Source organism: Microcebus murinus, chromosome 30 (genome assembly GCF_040939455.1).
Source record: "Microcebus murinus isolate Inina chromosome 30, M.murinus_Inina_mat1.0, whole genome shotgun sequence".
Classification (NCBI taxonomy): Eukaryota; Metazoa; Chordata; class Mammalia; order Primates; family Cheirogaleidae; genus Microcebus; species Microcebus murinus.
The window spans coordinates 5,792,332-5,812,773 of record NC_134133.1 but is presented as its reverse complement, the minus strand read 5'-3'; the positions used below and the strand labels follow the sequence as shown (position 1 = coordinate 5,812,773).

At 44.5% G+C, this 20,442-nt stretch overlaps 1 protein-coding gene across 5 annotated transcripts in view; it reads right to left on the bottom strand.

Moving 5' to 3' along the window:
• Window positions 1-20,442, bottom strand: part of CADPS (calcium dependent secretion activator) — a 483,222-nt gene that overhangs the window by 166,502 nt on the left and 296,278 nt on the right. For all 5 annotated transcript variants that reach the window (XM_075998810.1, XM_075998808.1, XM_020284645.2 and 2 more), the window contains exons 9-10: window positions 10,814-10,880; window positions 4,558-4,666 (exon numbers count right to left, since the gene is read on the bottom strand). In XM_075998810.1, the coding sequence (XP_075854925.1) occupies window positions 4,558-4,666; window positions 10,814-10,880 (176 nt within the window). The remainder of the gene's footprint in view (window positions 1-4,557; window positions 4,667-10,813; window positions 10,881-20,442) is intronic.

Here is a 20,442-nt window from a genome sequence, read left to right as displayed (position 1 = left end):
TACCATGGAGTACTACTCAGCTTTAAGAAACAGCGGTGATCTAGCACCTCTTGTGTTTTCCTGGCTAGAGCTGGAACCCAATCTACTAAGTGAAGTATCTCAAGAATGGAAAAACAAGCACCACATGGACTCACCAGCAAATTGGTATTAACCGATGAACACCTCAGTGGACACATAGGAGTAACATTTATCGGGTGTCGGGCGGGGGGAGGGGGAGGAGGGGAGGGGTGTATACAAACACGACGAGTGAGATGTGCAACGTTTGGGGGATGGACGCGCTTGAAGCTCTGACTCAAGGGGGGAAGGGGGCATGGTCAATATACATAACTTTAACACTTGTACCCCCATAATATGCTAAAATAAAAAAAATTAAAAAATAAAAAGAAACAAACGAGCAAAGAGCAAGAACAAAAACCTCTGCTGACCCACCTCTCTCCCTTCGGCTACTGTCCTGTTGCTCTTCTCTCCGCAATGAAAGCGCTTTGGGCGCGCTCTACCTGGGCTTCCCAAAGCTAGCGCCATGCGACCCCCCTGAGCATCTGGTTCAAGGGCAGCTTCTGACTCAGTAGGTCTGGACTGGAGCCAGGGAGTCAGCATGGCCAACAAGGTCCCCAGCGATGAGGATGGCGCCACCTGAGAGCTGCGCTTTGAGTGGCAAGGGCCTCTGCTCTTCTGCTCTGCCTCCCAGCCCCTCCCACCCGGCTGCCGCCCTGCGGGGACTCGTGAAGGTCACCAGTGACCTTCGCATCGCTGAGTCCTGTGATCAACTCAAAGTCCTCATTCATGTGATCCGTTGACCTGCCAGCAGCATCTGACACTCTCTTCTCTTCAGACGCTTTTCTTCTTCTTTCTTTCCTTCTCTTCTTTCTCTCCTTCCCTTTCCCTTTCCCTTTCCTTTTCTTTTCTTTGAGACAGGGTCTCACTTTATCATCCAGGCTAGAGAGCAGCGGCAGCATCATAGCTCACTGCAGCCTCCAACTTCTGGGCTCAAGCGATCCTCCTGTCTCAGCCTCCCTAGTAGCTGCGACTATAGGCATGCGCCACCATGCCCGGGTAATTTTTTTTTCTTTTTCTTTCTTCCTTTCTTTCTCCTTCTTTTCCTTTCCTTTCCTTTCTCCTTTCTTTCTTTTTCTCTCTCTCTCCTTCCTTCCTTCCTTCCTTCCTTCCTTCCTTCCTTCCTTCCTTCCTTCCTTCCTTCCTTCCTTCCTTCCTTCCTTCCTTCCTTCCTCTCTCTCCCTACTTTCTTTTCTTTTCTTTCTCTCTCTTCCTTCCTCCCTCCTTTCTTTCTTTCTTTCCCTTTCCCCCTTTCCCTCTCTCCCTCCTTCCTTCCTTCCTTCCTTTCTTTCTTTCTTTCTTTCTTTCTTTCTTTCTTTCTTTCTTTCTTTCTTTCTTTCTTCCTTTCTTCCTTTCGACAGGGTCTCACTCTTGCTCAGTCTGGTCTGGAACCCCTGACCTCCTGGCCTCAAGCTATTCTCTCACTTTGGGAGGTTGAGGCCAAACTGGCCCATTTTGGCCTCAACCTCCCAAAAGTGCTAAGATTATAGGCATGAGCCACCATGCCCGGCCTAAAATACTTTCTTCACTTGGTTTGCTGGAAACCTGGTTTTCCTCCTACCTCTCTGGCTGCTGTTGCAGCCCACCTACCGGGGAGCAGACAAGAAGACTCAGAGCTCGGAGGACACCAGCTAAAATGCACATCACTTGGCCTTCCAGCTTGCAAATGTCACTGTGCACACAAACGTCTGCTGTACCCAGTGACATAGGAGGACTCTGGCCCTCCTCCTCTGGTTCACAGGTTAGGAGTGGGGACCAGGAACTTTTATGTCTAATAAACACTCTTTAAGAAATTCTGAGTCAGGCCAGGCGCGTAATGTCTGTAATCATGTCTGTCATCCTAGCACTCTGGGAGGCCGAGGAGGGAGGTTCGCTCAAGGTCAGGAGTTCGAGACCAGCCTGAGCAAGAGTGAGACCCCGTCTCTACTAAAAATGGAAAGAAATTAATTGGCCAACTAAAAATATATAGAAAAAATTAGCCTGGCATGGTGGCACATGTGTGTAGTCCCAGCTACTCGGGAGGCTGAGGCAGGAGGATCTCTTGAGCCCAGGAGTTGGAGGTTGTTGTGAGCGAGGCTGACGCCACGGCACTCTAGCCCAGGCGGCAGAGTAAGACCATCTTTTAAAAAAACCAAAAAAGCAGAAATTCCGAGTTAGACTTTTTTCCTATGGCAACTGGGAGTATTTAAGTCTCCATTTTCAATCTGATATTACTCGGGGAAATACATAGGACTTAGTAAATGAGAAGTCAGAGAGAAAAAGCTGCTGATTACTCTCAAGAAAATAATCAATTTACATTTTACATCTTCCATAAAGGAATTTATAAATTCCATCCCACGGGATCGACATAAAAAGAAATAAAAGCAGCTTAAAAAATATGTATGTGGTTACTCCTTACACATGCAGATAGAATAGCTCTCTCCCTACTTCTTCCCTTCCCACCGTCAGAAGAGAATTCTGCTTTCATCAGATAAAATAGCAACTATAGACAGCTTTGCAATAGCTGCTGGTAAAACTATGTTTTACTGTAAGTGCCAAAGGGTTAGAGCCCGAGACCCAGCTCGGCCACTAGGCACCCTTGAGAAATAGCCTGAGATCTCTCAAGAATCTTCATTTACAAAATGGGCCGACGACCCGGGTTCTATGCACATTGCAGGACTCCAGTGAGGGCTAAATGAAATCATGGACAAGGAGAGGAACAAGGAACTGGCTCAGAGGAATTACGGACATAAGATGGCATTGGTTTTCCTTCTCATATTGGCCCCTGTAGACTCCTACTTTAAAATGCAGGCCTTAGGAATGACCGGATCTATTTCTTCCACGGGAACCCAATGACCTGAGAAGAACACAAATGATCGCAGAATATCCTAAAGGCTAGTCTCTTAACGAAGGAGCCCCACGCTTTTAATGAGATACTGCTTGAAAGTGTTTCTTTCCAACTCGTAGGTTCTACTCATTGGGAAGAATCTCCAGGCAGAAGTTATCATTCACGCCTTAGGTGGTCAGTTCAGCATCATGCTCTATCTAAGCAGCGTGCAAATTACACACGAAAGTCTCAAGAGGTGGGGCTGGTCCAACTCACTGAGGGTTGAGAAGCTGAAGGTGCTAATTTTCCTGCACGGGGCCCAGCCCGAGGCCTTCCCTATGACACCTTTTCAGGTTAGCACCCCATCTTTCCTCAAACTCTGTTTTTCTTTTATGTGTATTTTGTTGCATGTGGAAGAGCAATATGGGAGTAGAGAAAAAGGTTTTGGGCCAAATAATGCAGTACGCAGTATGGTTGGAAATGCTTTCCTTGTGCAGATTTGGCATAAAAATAAACTTCTCCGGGAGAGGGCTGTCGGTGCTTGTTGTTCATTAATATGCTGAAATGATTTCGCACCCCCCCCTTCATTTTGAAGGTTCTTTGAGGCTGATTTCTATTCATTTTTTTCCGGGAAAAAGAGATAAAGTGGGTAGGGGAGAGAGGTGCGAGGGGGCAGGATGTAGAACTCATGCAATGTAGAAGTTATAAGCAAAACTCCCATTTCTGTGGTTCTCTTCGTTACATAAGGCTTGGGAGCTTCAGAGTCTACGCTTGTGGATTGGTGTCTTCCTAGGACAAAAGCCATTTAAGTGGCATCAGCTAACTTTATGAGGTCTTAATTACAGTTAGTGAACATAGATGCACAGAGCAGGCTCGTTCGGTCATGGAGACAAAATCCACCAAGCCACACACCACTTGTAAAAAACAACACACACACACACACACATATACACAAATGTATTCCTCGGTGAACACGTAAAACCTTCCTCTTTTGCAGAATTTTTTTTTTTTTTTTTTAGCATTGCATGGTAGAGTTCATATTGAATGTGGTTACAGGAATGTAAAAGAAAAATGCTTTATTATTTCTTTCTTTGGTTTTATTTTTTATTTTATTTTTTTTGAGACAGAGTCTCGCTCTGTCGCCCAGGCTAGAGTGAGTGCCGTGGCGTCAGCCTCGCTCACAGCAACCTCAAACTCCTGGGCTTAAGTGATCCTCCTGCCTCAGCCTCCCGAGTAGCTGGGTCTACAGGCATGCACCACCATGCCCGGCTAATCTTTTCTCTATATATATTAGTGGCCCAATTAATTTCTTTCTATTTATAGTGGAGATGGGGTCTCACTCTTGCTCAGGCTAGTCTCGAACTCCTGGCCTCGAGCGATCCTCCTGCCTCGGCCTCCCAGAATGCCAGGATGACAGGCGTGATGAGCCACCACGCCCGGCCTCTTTCTTTGGTTTTAAACCAGAGAATCTCTCGAGTCAAACCAAAGCCCCTAGAGGCTGGGAGAGCATTTGATCGGCCAGGATGGAAACTCTGTGTGATCAAGGATGGTGGCTGTCGTGGTCATTGGTGAAACCCTCGTAGATGAATGGACTTAGTGCCTAGCATGGAGCAAATGCATAGCAAGTGTCAGTTGACATTGATTGGGGGTGGTGGTGAGGGTTCCCTGGGGTCGTGGCCCGGAGGGCAGGCAGATACCTGGCTGGGGGTCGGTGTAATCCACAGTGTAGCCATCCAGCTGTAGAAGGTCCTGGGGTTCTGCCTTCTTCTCCCGATAACTGCACATGGCGAACGTGTACTGGCTCACCTGGCAAAAAAAAAAAAAAAAAAAAAAAGCAGATGGTGAGGTTAGCAGAGCCCATGTTCCCCCAAAGAGACCCTGTTGCATTCAACCGTGTCCGCTCCCCTGAGGCTCTGGACCCAGTGGCTGGGTTCCAATCGAGCTTTGCTCTCTCCTGGCTGCGCAACTTTGAGAAGTTACTAGAACCACGCTGGTCCTCTGTCGCCTCATCTGCAGAGTGGGTCTCATCTTAGACCCTGCCTTACTGGCTCACTGTAAGGATTGCGTGAGCGTACACATGGGACACACCTGGAACCCGTCACTGGCACTTGGAAGTGCCCAAGAAGCGCCAGCTATTATCATTATCGCCGTTTGTCCTCCTAACCGGGTTAATCGACGTGCAATTGCCATTTTTGCAGGTTGGCGGCAATTTCATGGGTTCGAGGTAGCATGACCATGGCCCTGGCTGGGACGGCCACGCCTGCAGAGACCACACGGGCCTTTGGGCCGAAGTTAGAGACCGCTAGGCATTCCTGTGTCTACGCCTTTTTATTCTAGCATGTTGTTTCTGCAGCATTTTGCTCGGCACCGGGCTACACGTTCCGCGGCCCCCTCCCCTCGCCTTCCTCCCACGGAAGGGGTGGGTGCTTTTGGTGGCTTTGAAGAGTCTTCATCTCGGGGGACAAGGGCAGGAATGACACGCTGTCACAAGCGATGAGCACCCGATCGCTAGGTGCCAGTCACAGTGGAGCAGTCCTCAGCCCCCAGTGGCACGGCTGTTGTCACTGGTGCGCTAAGGGGCAGCCTTCACTCCGGTGACAGGATCCACGGCAGCTGCGGGCCAGGCCTTTGGGACCCTCGAGGCCGGCCACCCCGCATCCAGACCCGGCGTGCGGACTTAGCATTTCTGCACCCGGCTCGGCTCGTCCCCAAGGAGCCCGCAGGAAAGCGGCATCATCCCGGCCTTGAGCGGAAAGCTTTCGGGCATATCTGCCATCCCCAGATGTCAAAGGAGTGGCACGTCCCTCAGCCCTTAGTTCCCTTTATTGAAAGAGACATTTTTTCTCAGTGAACTTCCATCCCGGCTGAAGACATTCTTAGTCGCCTCCGTGGCAAGAGTAGCCTTTAATTTTTTTTTTTTTTTTTAATGGTGGTAAGAAATTGGCACTCCCGATCACCTACGCCCAGCTCCGGCGCGGTGGGGCTTGGAGGTCCCAGCGGGGAGATGAAGTCTGTCCACAGAGAGGGTTTCGGTGGTTGGTTGATGTGCTGCTGCCCTCTGTTGGCTCCTGAGGAAAACTTTACCACCTCGTGGGACTCATCATAGGCCGCAGGGTCTGCAGAACCCGGTCCTTCTTCCATTGCGAGGCCAGCGGGAATATACAAGGTCACTAGGAGTATTTTCACAAGGGAACGTGTACTGATTTTTTTTGGTACTAAGCAGAACAACTAATAACACACGCTTCTCTTAAAATGGAAGATGAAGAGTGCAAGCAGGGGGGTGGGGGTGGGGGGAGTCCCAGAGTCCTGGGGTCCCATCCCAGCTCTGGTAGGCTGTCCCCTCTCTAAGCCTCACCTGTGTTTTATCTACATCTTGTTGTTGTTGGAGGATTGACTGAGCCTTACACACCACGTGTGATGCCCACAGAGCAAACGCTCGATATGTGAGTTTATATAAACAGCTTCTTTGCACTGGACGCTAACATGCTACAGTAATACAGTGTAGCTCCGTAGGTATATTTGCCCACCGGATTATGAATCCTTTGAAGGCAGATCTAAGGAGTCATCCATCCGGGTTGTTTTTATACCCCCATAAGCCAAATCTACCAAATAATGGGCATCCACTAATTGAATCTGTTTGGTTCCAGAAAGGCGAGTATATAAAATCCAATAAAGAGGTTTTCACCCCTCAAATATATTATGTCACCCCCAACACAGAAGCAGGTGTTATTCAACCTGTCACTGGTTGCACGGATGACAGAGTCCCTTGACCCCCCTCCCCCAGCAGGACAGTGATCATAGATATTGCTGAGATGGTTCTGCAGGGCTTTTTTTTTTTTTTTAACCTGGCATTTGTCATCTGGCAACAATGAGAAATGACATAGTTTGTTAATGTGATTAGCGAAACAGAGAGTTGCCGATACTCACTTGAGATCAGAAAAATATCACAACAGAAGGGTGTTATTTCAAGACGCATGCATTTACTATTACTACATGGTTCGGGCTTTTTGATTTTTCTCCCTTTTCTGTTTTAGTGGCTTGCTTCTCGGAGTGCTGTACGCGGACGCCCTCTTCTGGTGAGATCGCTGAACTCACTCCTGACAAACTTGAGTTGGTTTATTAGGAGCGCTTTGATTTAAGATTTGGCAACTTACTTTACGAAATAAAAGATGGGGAGAAGGAATTATTTCTCTTTGACTGGTTCTAATTATTGCAAGTTTTGGGGAGAACCTCAGTTCTTATCCAGTGCTTACAGGGTGAAGGGATAGCAAAATTTGGGGAACTTTAAATTTTTTTTTTAAATCTTCCACTAGACCACACTAAGTGAAAACTATTCCCAAATGAAACACATTTCTCTGTCATAGTAGAAGTCTTTTGAAATTGTATTTTGATGAAAAATTAATGGAGCTGTCAGCACTGTTGTAATAAAGGCATGGAAGAGCCTGGAATACATGTTAGAAGTCAGGAAGCCAGAAAGTGGGCCGTGAAAGTCAGAGTGCCTGGGGTGGAACAAAAGAAGACGTGGAGATCTAGTGGCCTTGAATGACCAGCAGATATCTGAAAGTGTACTTTGGAGAGAAGAGCCTAAAGGACTATGCTTTTTGACATCATTGACATTTTCAAAGGGTATGTACCTTTTCAGGGAATAACAGGACAGACTGTTGGGACTTCTGAGGGGTACAGTCCTCATGGCTTTGTTTTAAAGGTGGTTGGACTTCAGATATACAAGGAACCCCTTAGCTCATTCCCAGCCACTTGTTTAAAATCAGAAAATGCTTTGAAATAATCTTTCTTTCTTTCTTTCTTTTCTTTTCTTTTTTTAGGGCTGTAGCTACTTTATTATTTATAAATATTAAAGGGGTACAAATGTTTTTGATACATGGCTTGAGTCAGGGCTATAAATCACCCAAATAGTGTTCATTGTACCCATGAAATAATGTTTCTTAAAGACTGGATGGTAGCTATGAGAGAGGGGTGGGAGAGAGGGAGGGAGGGAGGGAAGGAAAGAGAGGGAGGGAGGAAGGGAGGTGAGGGAGGGTGAGGGAGGAAGAGGGGGAAGGGAGGGAGGGAGAGGGAGGGAGGGAGGGGGAGAGGGAGGGAGGGAGGGGTAAGGGAAGAGAGGGAGGGAGAGAGAATGCAAGAATGTGTGTGTGCGTTGGGGTATAGATTATAAATGCAGATTGTTTAAGTCAGAACAATTCAATCAGAACCTCAGGTCACTATGGGCCTCAGGAGCCAACATTTTCCCATAACCATCTCAGATATTTCTTAATAAGCACCGAAGTTTGAGAACCACTGTTTTAATATATAGAAACTGTCCAGAAGCTTTAAGGTTGCTCCTGATTTTCAATTATATTCAGCAAGTAGAGTGTAATTACGAGATAAGAAGGTTGGTCCTTTCTTGTCCCCAACTCTCCTAGCCCCTTCTCCCATCACTATGGAAGACTGAAATACTTGGACATACAACTAACAGCAGAATGCATTTTGTCTAAATTCTTTTTTCTTGCCTTTGCCATCATGTTTCGAGAATCAATCAGCTATTATTTTTACTGAACCCTGATCAGTAGCCATTGTCCAAGGTTCACACATATACGTTTTAGAAAAGAGTTATTTTATGGTAAATTCATTCATTCATTCAGTAAATACTTAGGTAGTCGGTTGGCGCTGGAAATACAAAGATGCACAAAACCAGACACGATTCCTACCCTCACGTCTAGTGCAAAGGCAGACGTCAACTATATGATTTCAGAAATGTGTTATTTTAATAATTAAAGTATTTAAAAAGAGGTATATAGTGCTGTAAGAGCTTGAGACTTTGGTCTAGTCGGGTGATGGGCAAGGTATTTGTGAGGAAGTATTGACCGACTAAGATCTGAGGATGGAGAACATTTTTACAGTGTGAAGCACACAATGCCTGGTGACCGAGGACCATTTTTAACGTGACGCGGTTTTAAATGAAGGATCACAGCATCTAAATCCCAGACTCCTGACTGACATTGAAACAGAGTCATTTGGTAGAGAGAGCAGGAATCGGAACTGTATAGACCTGGATTTCATTTTCACATCCATTGCTTTTTGGCTTTATGACCCGGGTGCAATTCAGTTAACTTTGCTGTGACAGAATTTCATGATTTTTAAATGGGGGTGATGATAATATCTGTGGGGCATTTCTTATATGTGCATGTGGTACATTCACTTTCCTTCTGCAGCTGGATCCTAATTTTCCATGGGGACCGTCCCTCTTTTCCACTCTCAGCCTAAGTGGTTTGGGTGGAGCTCACTGCACCTCTGTTCATGTCCTTTGCCCACTTTTTGATAGGGTTGTTTGATTTTTCTTCTTGCTGATTTTCCTGAGTTCTAAATAAGTTCTAGTTATCAGCCTCTTATCAGATGTGTAGCATGAGAAAATTTTCTCCCATTCTGTGGGTTGTCTATTTGCTCTCTTGACAGTTTCTTTGGCTGTGCAGAAGCTTTTTAATTTGATCAGGTCCCATTTATTTATTTTTTGTTGTTGCTGTGATTGCCTTTGGGGTCTTCTTCATAAATTCTTTGGCTAGGCCAATATCTAGAAGAGCATTTCCAAATGCTTTCTTCTAGAATTCTAATAGTTTCACATCTTAGGTTTAAGCCTGTTACCCAGTGTGAGTGGTGAAAGGTGTGGGTCCTGCTTTAGTCTTCTCCATGTGGCTGTCCAGTTTTCCCAGCACCATTTATGGAATAAGGATTCTTTCCCCTAGTTCTACAACTTGCTTTTTTCGGACACCTTATTATAGAGATTTTTCCATGTTTGTACATATATCTCTGGCTCTAATACCTATAAGACTTTTCCCTTTTTGATGGAATTCTGGACTTCCCTGATTTGGGCTATTATTAACAATGCTGCCAGGAACACCTGTGTATAGATAGATACAGATATAGACACAGATGTTGACGTTACTACATTAATAATACGTAAATAATACATTTACTTTCTTGAGGGTGTCTTAAAAATGCTTCCAGAAATAGTAATACACGTCCTTGAAAACTCCCCTCCCCACCCCTTTTTTTTGTTATTTGGGTTTTACATCAGGATTTTCCAGTTTGCAAAGGAGTTTGCCATTGCCTGCTTGTTAGTTTGCAGGCTCCATTAGAGCATTTAAACTATAATTCAATTTCCAAAAATTTAATTTGTAATGTGTTCTGACAGATGTCACAAAATGAGTCAATTTGTAACCCACTGACTAAAGGTACTTACTAGTGTTTACAGTGCTACTCATTCTGAGACCTCACTATGAAACTTAGACTTAGGTCTAAACGACCTTGAAGGTTCCAACAACTCTAGACTTCTAAGACTGCACCTTCTACAGATCTACTCAAGTCTTTGCTGTGTCACTAAGGCAAAATGCCCAGGCACCAAGAAGAGTGGAGTGGTCCCCTGTGGGTAATTCAAAATCAAACATACTAAAAAATAAAACAGAGGCAAAAAGTCCAACTAAATTCTGACTTTTCTCATAATGCCTCTCTCAGTGCTTTTAGAAAGACTAAGGTCTTTTAAACCAATATTAATGTCCCCCCTGGCCCTAATAGGACACATGCTCCCCGCCCTCCCAAGCTCCCCCATCCCAGGGTCCTCCAGCCCTGGCAGGGGACTGGGAAAAGGTGGGAATCTACTCCCCCTCACCTATTTTATAAACTTCTGTATTGTTAGAATTAAAAAATGATGAGTGTGCATTGTTAAAATTTTAAAGTGATTTAAGAAAGCAGGAACTAGAGCATGAGGGAGCTCTTTGGGTGCTGGAATCGTTCTGTTTCCTCCTGTGAATGGTGGTCACGTGGAGATATATATAAAAGCTCACTGAGCTACATGCTTGAGCTTTGTGCACTTTTTAAAGTCATCCCTCAGCTAAAAAAGCATTCCTTCATCCCATCAGATCTTTAATACTGACATCTCTTAAGACTGACAGTAAGAGTTACCTGCACCAAGACGAAAAACCTTTTCTTCCATCTCTTCCAGACATTCTTACCGATGGCCCATAAATACCTAAGGAAAAGGAGAAAGACCAGAGCTGCATCAATGCACGAGTGGGTGGACCGTTGAATGCATTTTGCCACAAGGCTTGGTTCTCACAAACAGGGAAATGCACACGGCTTGGGAACAGAGCTCGGATTTTGGAGCTCCATGGTTGAGTGCAAGGAACCAACTTCCACTTGCAGGAGGAACTGCGGCCCACTGTCAAACTTGACTGATTCCAGAAAGCACCTTGGAAAAATGTTACATTGCAACTTAATTTGTATATGTGCTAAAAGGTAGGGAAACTCCTAAAAGATGTTGCACAAGAGAGAGAGAGACAAAAAAAAAAAAAGTGCTAAATCTCACAGCTCTAACTCTTTCGCCTCCTGTCAAGTTCCATTCAGGAAAACCTTCCCTTGTTTTCTTTTGCTGTGTGATTCTGACAAACACGGGTGTATTGCAGGGAGGAAGTTCCAAGTCAACGTAGGAAGTGCTCCCTACTCCCTTCTTCCCTTTCCAGATGCTCTTCTGTTGATAGAAATTAATCTTTACACAGTAAAATGAAATAAAAAGGAAAGTGAAGAACTACAGAGGCATAGCTCAAAGCTGTTTGGAGGTTTTAAGACCAATGTCACTAATGCATTCATGAGTTATCTGATCGGTCTTGTAGATTGTTACGTGTCTAGCTGGCATTGATCTAGGGAGTGAGGCTGGTGGTTTACGGGAAGGAAGAAGAGGTCTGGCAATACTCAAATACATCCAAACACTCGAGTTCTAAAACTGGCTTTACCTGCCGTCAACAACCACAGGACACCTTCCAAGTCCTCATTTCACCTAGAATCAGACAGAATTTCCGTTTTGGAACGTAATGAAGAATGCAGCTAATTAAATTTTTTTACTGCTTGACAAATTCCAGGGGCTCTTAGGAGTGGCTGGCAGCCAAAATCTACTCAGCTCTTCAAGCCAGAAACCCAGGAGTCATCCTAGGTCCTTCCTCATCCTCGTTCCTCAATTGTCAAGTGCAGTTGACTTTTCGCCTCCCGGAAGTTGCTCAACTCTGCCCCGAGTTCCCACTTCCTACTTCCGCCTCCCCGTTTCCTACTTCCGCCTTCCCGTTTCCTACTTCCGCCTCCCCGTTTCCTACTTCCGCCTCCCCGTTTCCTACTTCTGCCTCCCCGTTTCCTACTTCTGCCTTCCCACTTCCTACTTCCGCCTCCCCATTTCCTACCTCTGCCTTCCCATTTCCTACTTCCGGGATCCCAGTCCCCGCCCACATTTCTGCTTCTATGGACAGCTCTAGAGGAACCTCTTCATTGGCCTCGGCGACATGAGAGTGGCTTTCATCCTATTCCGGCTGTGAGATGGAGTCTGCCAGCTACAAATCCTATCCTGCCTTTTCCCTGCTGAAACTCTCTCAGTGGGTCCCCTGTCCACACGGAAGTGCCCCAAACCTTGGCTAGTCACATCCCACCTTCATAATTTGTCCCACATCTGTCCAGCTAGTCTATGATTTGCTTGGTGTTCTTTAAATTGACTTACTTAACAAGAATAAACTCATTTCAAAAGGAAACTTTATATTAGAGGCTCGATATACTCGTTACATATTATGTAGAACAAATTAAAATACATAATAATTACATTGTACCTTGGTATCCTCAGGGAATTGGTTCCGGGACCTCCAGGGATACCAAAATCCATAGATGCTCAAGTCCCTGATATCGAATGGTGTCATTTTTGCATACAACATACTCACATCCTGCCATATACATTAAATCATCTGTACATTACTTATAATATTGAATACAATGTTAATGCTACATAAATAGTTGTAATACTGTATTTTAAAATTTGTCTTTTTTTTTATTGTTGTACTGTTATTTTTTAAAGTATTTTTGATCCAAGGTTTGTTGGATCTGCAGTTGTGAAAAGCTGCAGACGTGGGGGGGCCGACTGCATTTAATCCGTGTTCATCTGTATGTCACTAAAACTATCTCGTGTGCCATCTGTGGTATGAATAGAGTTGCAGAAACTTAGCCTGTAGGGACAAAGTCCAGCATGTTGACCTGGCATAAAAACTCTTTGTTTTCTGCTTAGCTTGCTAGACTCAGCTTCTGCACATCGTATTATCTGTAATTCCTGACCACACCAGAAAGCTCCAGACCTCTGTAACTTTGTACAACCTCTCCTGTCGGAATGCCTTCTCCCTGCTCCTTATGATAGAACTCATATTCTTCCTCAGTCTAAATTCCTACCTTGATGTCCTCATTTCCCGGGCCTTATAGATAATTCTGCAGTTATGATTCTCCCACGGCTATAGTTTATTTGTTTTCATATTTACTGTTCCTATTGGGGGTGTGAGCTCCTCAAGGGAAGGAATCCTGGTCTTTATTTCTAAATTCCTATTATAGAAACATGCTCTTCTTCTGAATTCCTATCAGTTCCTCATATATGGTGAGTGGTCAATAGACATTTGTTACATTTCAACTGGGTTTGAGTGCCATGCTCTTGCGAGACCAGAGCAATCTTTATAAAGGTTTCTCACGAGATTTAAAAATTGCATAAAAAACATGCAATCCATTGCCAAGTGCTCTGAGCTTTCCTTCCAAAATATACCCTGTGTCCTTCCATCCCTGCTGCTACTCCCCACTCAAGCCACCATCATCCGTCCAAGGACCACACAGGAGCCTCCTAACTTGTCTGCTTTCATTCACTGTCACCTCTAAGCTACGTTCACTCTACATATCTAGAGCTGTCTCTCAAATGGGCAAATTGGATCACCAATACCAGTCTAAATAATCATCAGAAACTATGCAAGGGTGTTTAAGCAGGGGGCCGACACGATTGTATTTCTATTAATATTTAAGATGATACCACTGGCTGCGGAGTGGAGAATGCCCTGTTAAATAGAAGGGCAAGAGGGAAAGCTGAGAGATAAGTGAAGGGACGGCCACGGGGCCCCGGGCGAGAGAGGCGGTGGCCGGACTAAGCTGAGGCAGCCAGTGTGCGTGGACAGCTGGAAAGTTGATTAGCCTTGTGCCGCCCCTGAGGCCAACACAGTCCCCTGTGTTGTTAAATGGGTCACTTAGCTGTCCTGGCCAGTGCTTGAAATAATATATTAATATATCCATGGCAGAAATGGACATAAAAGGGAGGCTCAGGCAGGGCTAAAGAGGGAGAAAAGAAAGAATTATTGGCCCATAACAGTTAAGGGTATAGTCTTCCAAGTTTAGTTCTACCAGTTACCGCGAGATGCTGAGCAAGATACTTAACCTCTTGGTGCCCCGTAAAACAAGACAGAGATAGTCCCTCACTCACAGAATCGTTGCGAGCATCAAGTGAGATAAGACTTGTGAATATAAGCGTGAGCCACGGCAAGAAGCAGGTGCACAATAAATGTCAGTCTCACTAGAAAATGTCTCTATGTGCACAGGAAACTATACCATTGTCAGCACTAAATAACAACGAAATACGTGAAAGTAAAGCTCCTTAGGCTTATGTACGCAGGAAGGTAGATGACTTAAAAGATCAAATGAAGAAAGTGGGCAAAACATTTTGTGATTTTGGGAATGCCTGGAAAGGCTGTAGCAGTCCCATACTTTTCTGGAATTATCTCTGGGAGCTACCAGCCATGTCCACTTACCTCGCACCCACATAAAGAGATTTGAAACAATGAATACAGCTACAACACCTACCATGTATATAATTTTAATAGATGACAATGGAAGTAGGCAAAGGAATTCACTAGAAGCCCACAGAATGTATTAATAATTCATATTGAATCATTAACTTTTCCTTCGTAATAAAAATAATAGCTACCGTGTTTACCTGAAAATAAGCCCTACCCATAAAATAAGCCCTAGCAGGTTGTCTAAGCATTTGTGCAATAGAAGCCCTACCCCGAAAATAAGCCCTAGTGATGGGTGTAGCTATGAAAATAAGCCCTAGTGATGGGCGTGGCTATGAAAATAAGCCCTAGTGGTGGGCGTGGCTATGAAAATAAGCCCTAGTGGTGGGCGTGGCTATGAAAATAAGCCCTAGTGATGGGCGTGGCTATGCAGCACATCTGCACAACCCATGCATGTCGTCGTGGAGCAGGAAAGAAGACGAGCAGCCCTTCTCATCTGCCCTATGAGAGCCCTATGGCTGGACATGAGAGATTAGGGCTTATTTTAAAGGAAATAGAGTCGAAAGAAATTCAGGATGGAATTTGGGGTTTGGAGAGTTATGATGATGATCCAGAAGAAGACGACTTCACTCTATTTGAATCAATGTAGATTGTTGCACCGTACTTAAAAAAAAACAACAACAAAAAAACACATCCCCTGAAAATAAGCCCTAGGGTTTCTTCTTGAGGAAAAATAAATTTAAGACTCTGTCTTATTTTCAGGGAAACCTGGTACTTCTAGTGTGGTTTTACTATTATAGTTTTCTGTGCTGTGCCAGTCACTTTAAGTAAATTGATTATACCCACCTGGAAGGGTTAAAAGCTTGTATTGGGAGAGGTAACTCCTGGGTTTGTGTGCAACCTTGGACCAATTATTAGGCTTATCTCTATCTCGATTTTCTCATCTGTACAATGGGGATAGTAGTAATGGTACCTACTTTAAGGGCTGTGAGGATTAAAGTAGAAATATAAAGTGCTTAGAACAATACCAGGCTCCAAGCAAATCCTATTGGCTATATCGCTAGACTATAATATTATTCCCATTTTACAGCTGAAGAAGTTGAGGTGGAGAAAGCGAAAGCAACTTTCCCAGGGTCCCACAGCTGGGATTTCCACTGCTGAATGAGCCAGAATTTAAACTCGTAACAATCTAATTTTAAAGCCTCCTCCTCAGGGCACTCTTCATCCTCCCATTCTAGATGACAAACTCTGGTCTCTTTTTTGAAGGAAGAACATGAACTGCTATTCCAATGGAGCGGAGAGGATTTCTGGTTAAAGGCATCTGAATGGGAAAGCTTGTGGGATCGGAGAAAAATTAACTCTCCTTTGGAAAGTCTCAGCTGGCTTGTGTGAGGGAGGGGCTTTCCTCGTGAGGTTGTCCTCAGAATTTGTGGCTAATTTGGCACCTACCAGAAGGTGTCAAAACCAAGAAACACCGAGGGCTGCAATGCACTGTCTCTGTCTAGTCAGCTCCGACTATTGCGATCTATTTTCCTGGGTTGTTTTCATGCTCATTAAACAAGACGCACAGTCCCTGGAGCAGATGGGGGCTCTGCTACTGCAGACGTGCAGGTGGCTTCCATTCTAGCTCCTCACACTACAGACAATCTCTCCATGTGGGCATTAGTGGCCCTCACCTCTCTTCTTCAGGCTGTCTGGCTATGTGGAAATCTGGACTTACCAATAGAGAGATCAGCGTTCTAGTGCGGTGAGCAGCAGTTTAGCTTAGTGGTTATATCTCAGACTAGAGGGGAAAACCTAGGTGCTCCTGGCCCCTGTCATTAACTCTCCTTTGACTTAGCTGCTCCTGCCTCCATGCCTCAGTTTCCTCAGCTGTAAAATAAGGATAAAATAATATCTACGTTGTAGGGTGGTTGTGAGGATTCATGGACATGATGCATGTTAAGTGTTCAGCACAGTAACTGGCACATGGCAAAGGCTAGATAAATGTTAGGCGGTGTTGTTGCTATGCTTGTTACTATTGGTCGTAGTAGAAATAGTAGTCCTAATAGAAAGAGCATCTCATTTCCAACATCGCAAAGGGTTTCTCTTTGCTTTCTTTATTCAAAGTCAATTTTGGGGTGCATTTCTATTGGGAAAGAAAGTGAGGCACGCATGTTTGGTTTTGGAACTCCAGACCATATTTAGCATCATGATTCTAATGTATCTTTTTTTTGTGTGGCATTTTTGTAAAACCCATGGCAGTAGGTCACTGGCATTTCTGTCATTTGCTGGGGGCATTTTAGTTATAGCAGATGCCAGAGTGAGCTACAAAGGACTAATAAGAGAAGAAGAAGATGCATTTGGGTTGAACTTCCCAAGAAGTCCCCCCAAAATTGCTGAGTCATGGAAGACCCTAAGCTCAGGGTCCCTTTGCCCTGGGACTGCTTGGCAGGGCAGCACCATGGAAATGCTTGTGACTTTTCATTTGTATATTTAAAAAAAGTGGACAGTCTTTCCTCATGTGCTGTTTGTGAATTTAATATGAATTGGTAATGTAGCTCTGTTTATTAAGTGTCTACTGTGCTGAGCGCTAGGCTTGAACATGCTCAATAACTATTCATGGGGGGAAATTTGTCCTGTGTGTCTTCTCCGCAGGAAGCCAGGGGTTGAGCATCTAGTGCAGGGAAAAGATATTTCCTAGAATCACCAGCCCCTTGACTGAGTGCCTCGCAGAGAGATAAGGATGGCTGAGAGGAACATGGAAACCAGGGACAGGACAAAGTTTCATTTTGAGGGGACGTGAGGACAAAAGTCACTGGAGTTGACACTACTCTGGCCCAGGTGGAGAGTGAGATTCAGCCCTGCGGGGGATGGTGCCACACTTGCTCTCTTCTTTGTCCCTGTGCTACTACTTAGGGGCCCGGTACATCTTAAGCGATCAGGAAGCAGGTCAAAAATTGGTTAAAAATTCTTTTAAAAATAATTTTTAAATCATTTTTATCCTTTTAATCTATTTTTAATTGAAAACTAATGAAGTCCAGAGAGGCTGAATGACCTGCCTACAGCTAGTAAGTGGTTGTGCCAAGGATTCCATTCTAGGCAATTTGATCTAATTGGTATTTAGAAATAACAATACAGGAGAGAAGAGAAAATAGAATCATAAAAAATATTTGGCCAATCCAAAAGGAGGCATAAAAAGAGGAAAAGGGGAACAAAGATCAAATGGCACAAACAGAAAATGAATAGCAAGATGACAAAATAGCAAAATGATAAATTTAAACCTATCCATATCATTAATCACATTAAATATAAACAGGCTAAATATCCCAATTAAAAGGCAGAGATCTTCAGATATGAGTTAAAAAGTGAGACCCAACTCTATGCTGTCTATAAGAAGTGCACTTTATAAAGATGCAAATAGGTTAGAAATAACAGGATAGAAAAGGATTTACCATGCTAACAGCTTTTTAAAAAGCTGGAGTAGCTATATTACTGTCATGCGAAGTAAATTTCAGGGCATAGAGTGTTATCAGGGATAAAGACGATCATTTAATAACGATAAAGGGGTAAAAGACATAACATCAAAAAGACATAACAATCTTAATAGTTTATGCACCTAATACCAGAGCTTCAAAATACATGAAGCAAAAATGGACAAAACTGCAAGGAGAAACAAATCTAAAATTATAGTCATAGATTGGATACCTTTCTCTTAAGTAATTCATAGGAAATAAAGGTACAGAATATTTGAACAACACTAACAACTGACTTGATCTAATGGACATTTATAGATAATAAGTCAACAGGGGAGATAAGATGGAATCCTAAAAATATTTAGTTAGTCCAGGCCAGTAGTCTGGTTTCAGAGTTTATGATGATAAGATGGTGTCTTGGAGATCTAAAAGGGGGAGGGAGGAGTGAGATGGTTTAAAGACCAAGAAGTCTAAAGCAGTGGCACAGCTAAGAAAATAAAAAAGAAAAGGGGATTTCAAGAAGATGGCTGAGGGTTATAACCTGTATCCCCTGTGAGGTTTGTTAAAATATACAAGGAAAATTGGAATTGCTGTGAATTACTTCTGGTTGGTAGACTGTGGTTCCCTGAATGAAACCAAAATGAAGCCATGTGGAGGTCTGTTATTTTCTAGTCAAGCTCCAGGTCCTCAGTTACGGCTGAACTGAAAGGAATAATTCTAGACCCAGAAACGATGCTTACCGCCTTTTCACCACTTCGGGCCTCGGTTTCTCTGCCTGTAAAGTGGGGATTCGTTTGTTCACTTTTTCACCCATGCAACAAATAACTTACTGGGTTTCTGCTACATGCCAGGCCCTCAACTAAGGCCCCGTGAACAAAGGAGACAAATGTCCCTTCTTCGGGGACTCACAGTCCACTGGTGAAGACGGACAACAAACTAACAAAGAAGTATTAGGGTATGTGTGGTAGCAGTAGGTGCTCTGGTGACAACAAAGCAGAGTAAGAGGGAGGGAGGACACAGGTGGGCCAGGTAAGGCTTCCTGATAGGTGCAGAGACACGCAGAGATAAAGGTGAGCCCCGGCACGTCTGGGTGGGAGGGAGGGAACACCCAGGGCAGAAGAAGTGGCAGGGACAGGGCCCTGGGGTGGGGGTGTACTTGGCGCCTTTGGGGAGGAGCAAGGAGGCTCCAGCGTGCCTGGAGCAGCGATCACGGTGACACAGGAGGGCCTCGTAGTCACGAGAACAAGCACTGGCTTTTACCCAGAAGGAAGTGGGCAGTCCCTGGAGGTTTCCAGCATTCGAGCAGCAGGATCTGACTCATGCCTTTCTTTTTTTTTTTTTTTTTTTTTGTAAATTCCCTTGGCTTCAGGGTAGGAGACAGACTGCAGGGAGGCCAGGGCAGGAGCAAGCGGGGACGGCTTACAAGGTGGGAACTACATGTGATGGGGAGCAGTAGTGGAGGCCTGGAGGCCAGTGGTGAGGCCGAGATGGGAGGCCATCAGTAGTCTAGATTTACCTTGAAGGCGGAGTGGAAAGAGTTTGACGATGGAAGTTGAGGTGTGGGGCCACAATGAAAGAGAAATGTCAAAGACATGTCAAGGTTCTTGGTCTGGGCATCTTGACAAAGGGAGGAGTCCTTTATTAAGAATGGGGCCAGGCCTGGTGGCTCACGCCTGTCATCCTAGCACTCTGGGAGGCCGAAGTGGGCGGATTGCTCGAGGTCAGGAGTTCGAAACCAGCCTGAGCAAGAGCGAGACCCCGTCTCTACTATAAATAGAAAGAAGTTAATTGGCCAACTAATATATAGAGAAAAAATGAGCCGGGCATGGTGGTGCATGCCTGTAGTCCCAGCTACTTGGGAGGCTGAGGCAGGAGGATCGCTTGAGCCCAGGAGTTGGAGGTTGCTGTGAGCGAGGCTGATGCCATGGCACTCACTCTAGCCTGGGCAACAAAGCGAGACTCTGTCTCAAAAAAAAAAAAAAAAAAAAAAAAAAAAAAGAAGAAGAATGACAATATCTGACGCTTGGGAGGTGGCTTCAGGGATACAAGGAGAGCATGGATGTGAATGCACTTCCTCAACTTGGAAACACCATATGGATGTCAAAGACGAAAATTAGCCACCTACTTAGTTGCTAATGCTCAAATAAATATGTCCGGATATTACTGTTTTCAGGTCAAAAAGCAGTGCTGACTTTTCTCCCTGACAATTTTCTATTCCCTAAAGAAAGTTACTCTGAATGGCCTAGTGGCTCATTCAAAGAACCACGGTGCCCACAAACTGGAGTAATTCCCAGTGATTCTGATGTTCCTTTTCTGTTTCAAAAAGCATTAAAACAACGTATAACTTCAACTGTGCTTCTTCAAAATCCCTTTCTCTCTCCCATTCTCGAAGCTTTGACGTCGCTCTGATATTTCTATCTTCCTTCCCCACACAAGGGGGCTCAACACAGCTATTTTCAATCTAAGGGAAGAAAAATGGAGTTCATAAATATTTTTATTTTCTCAGAATAGT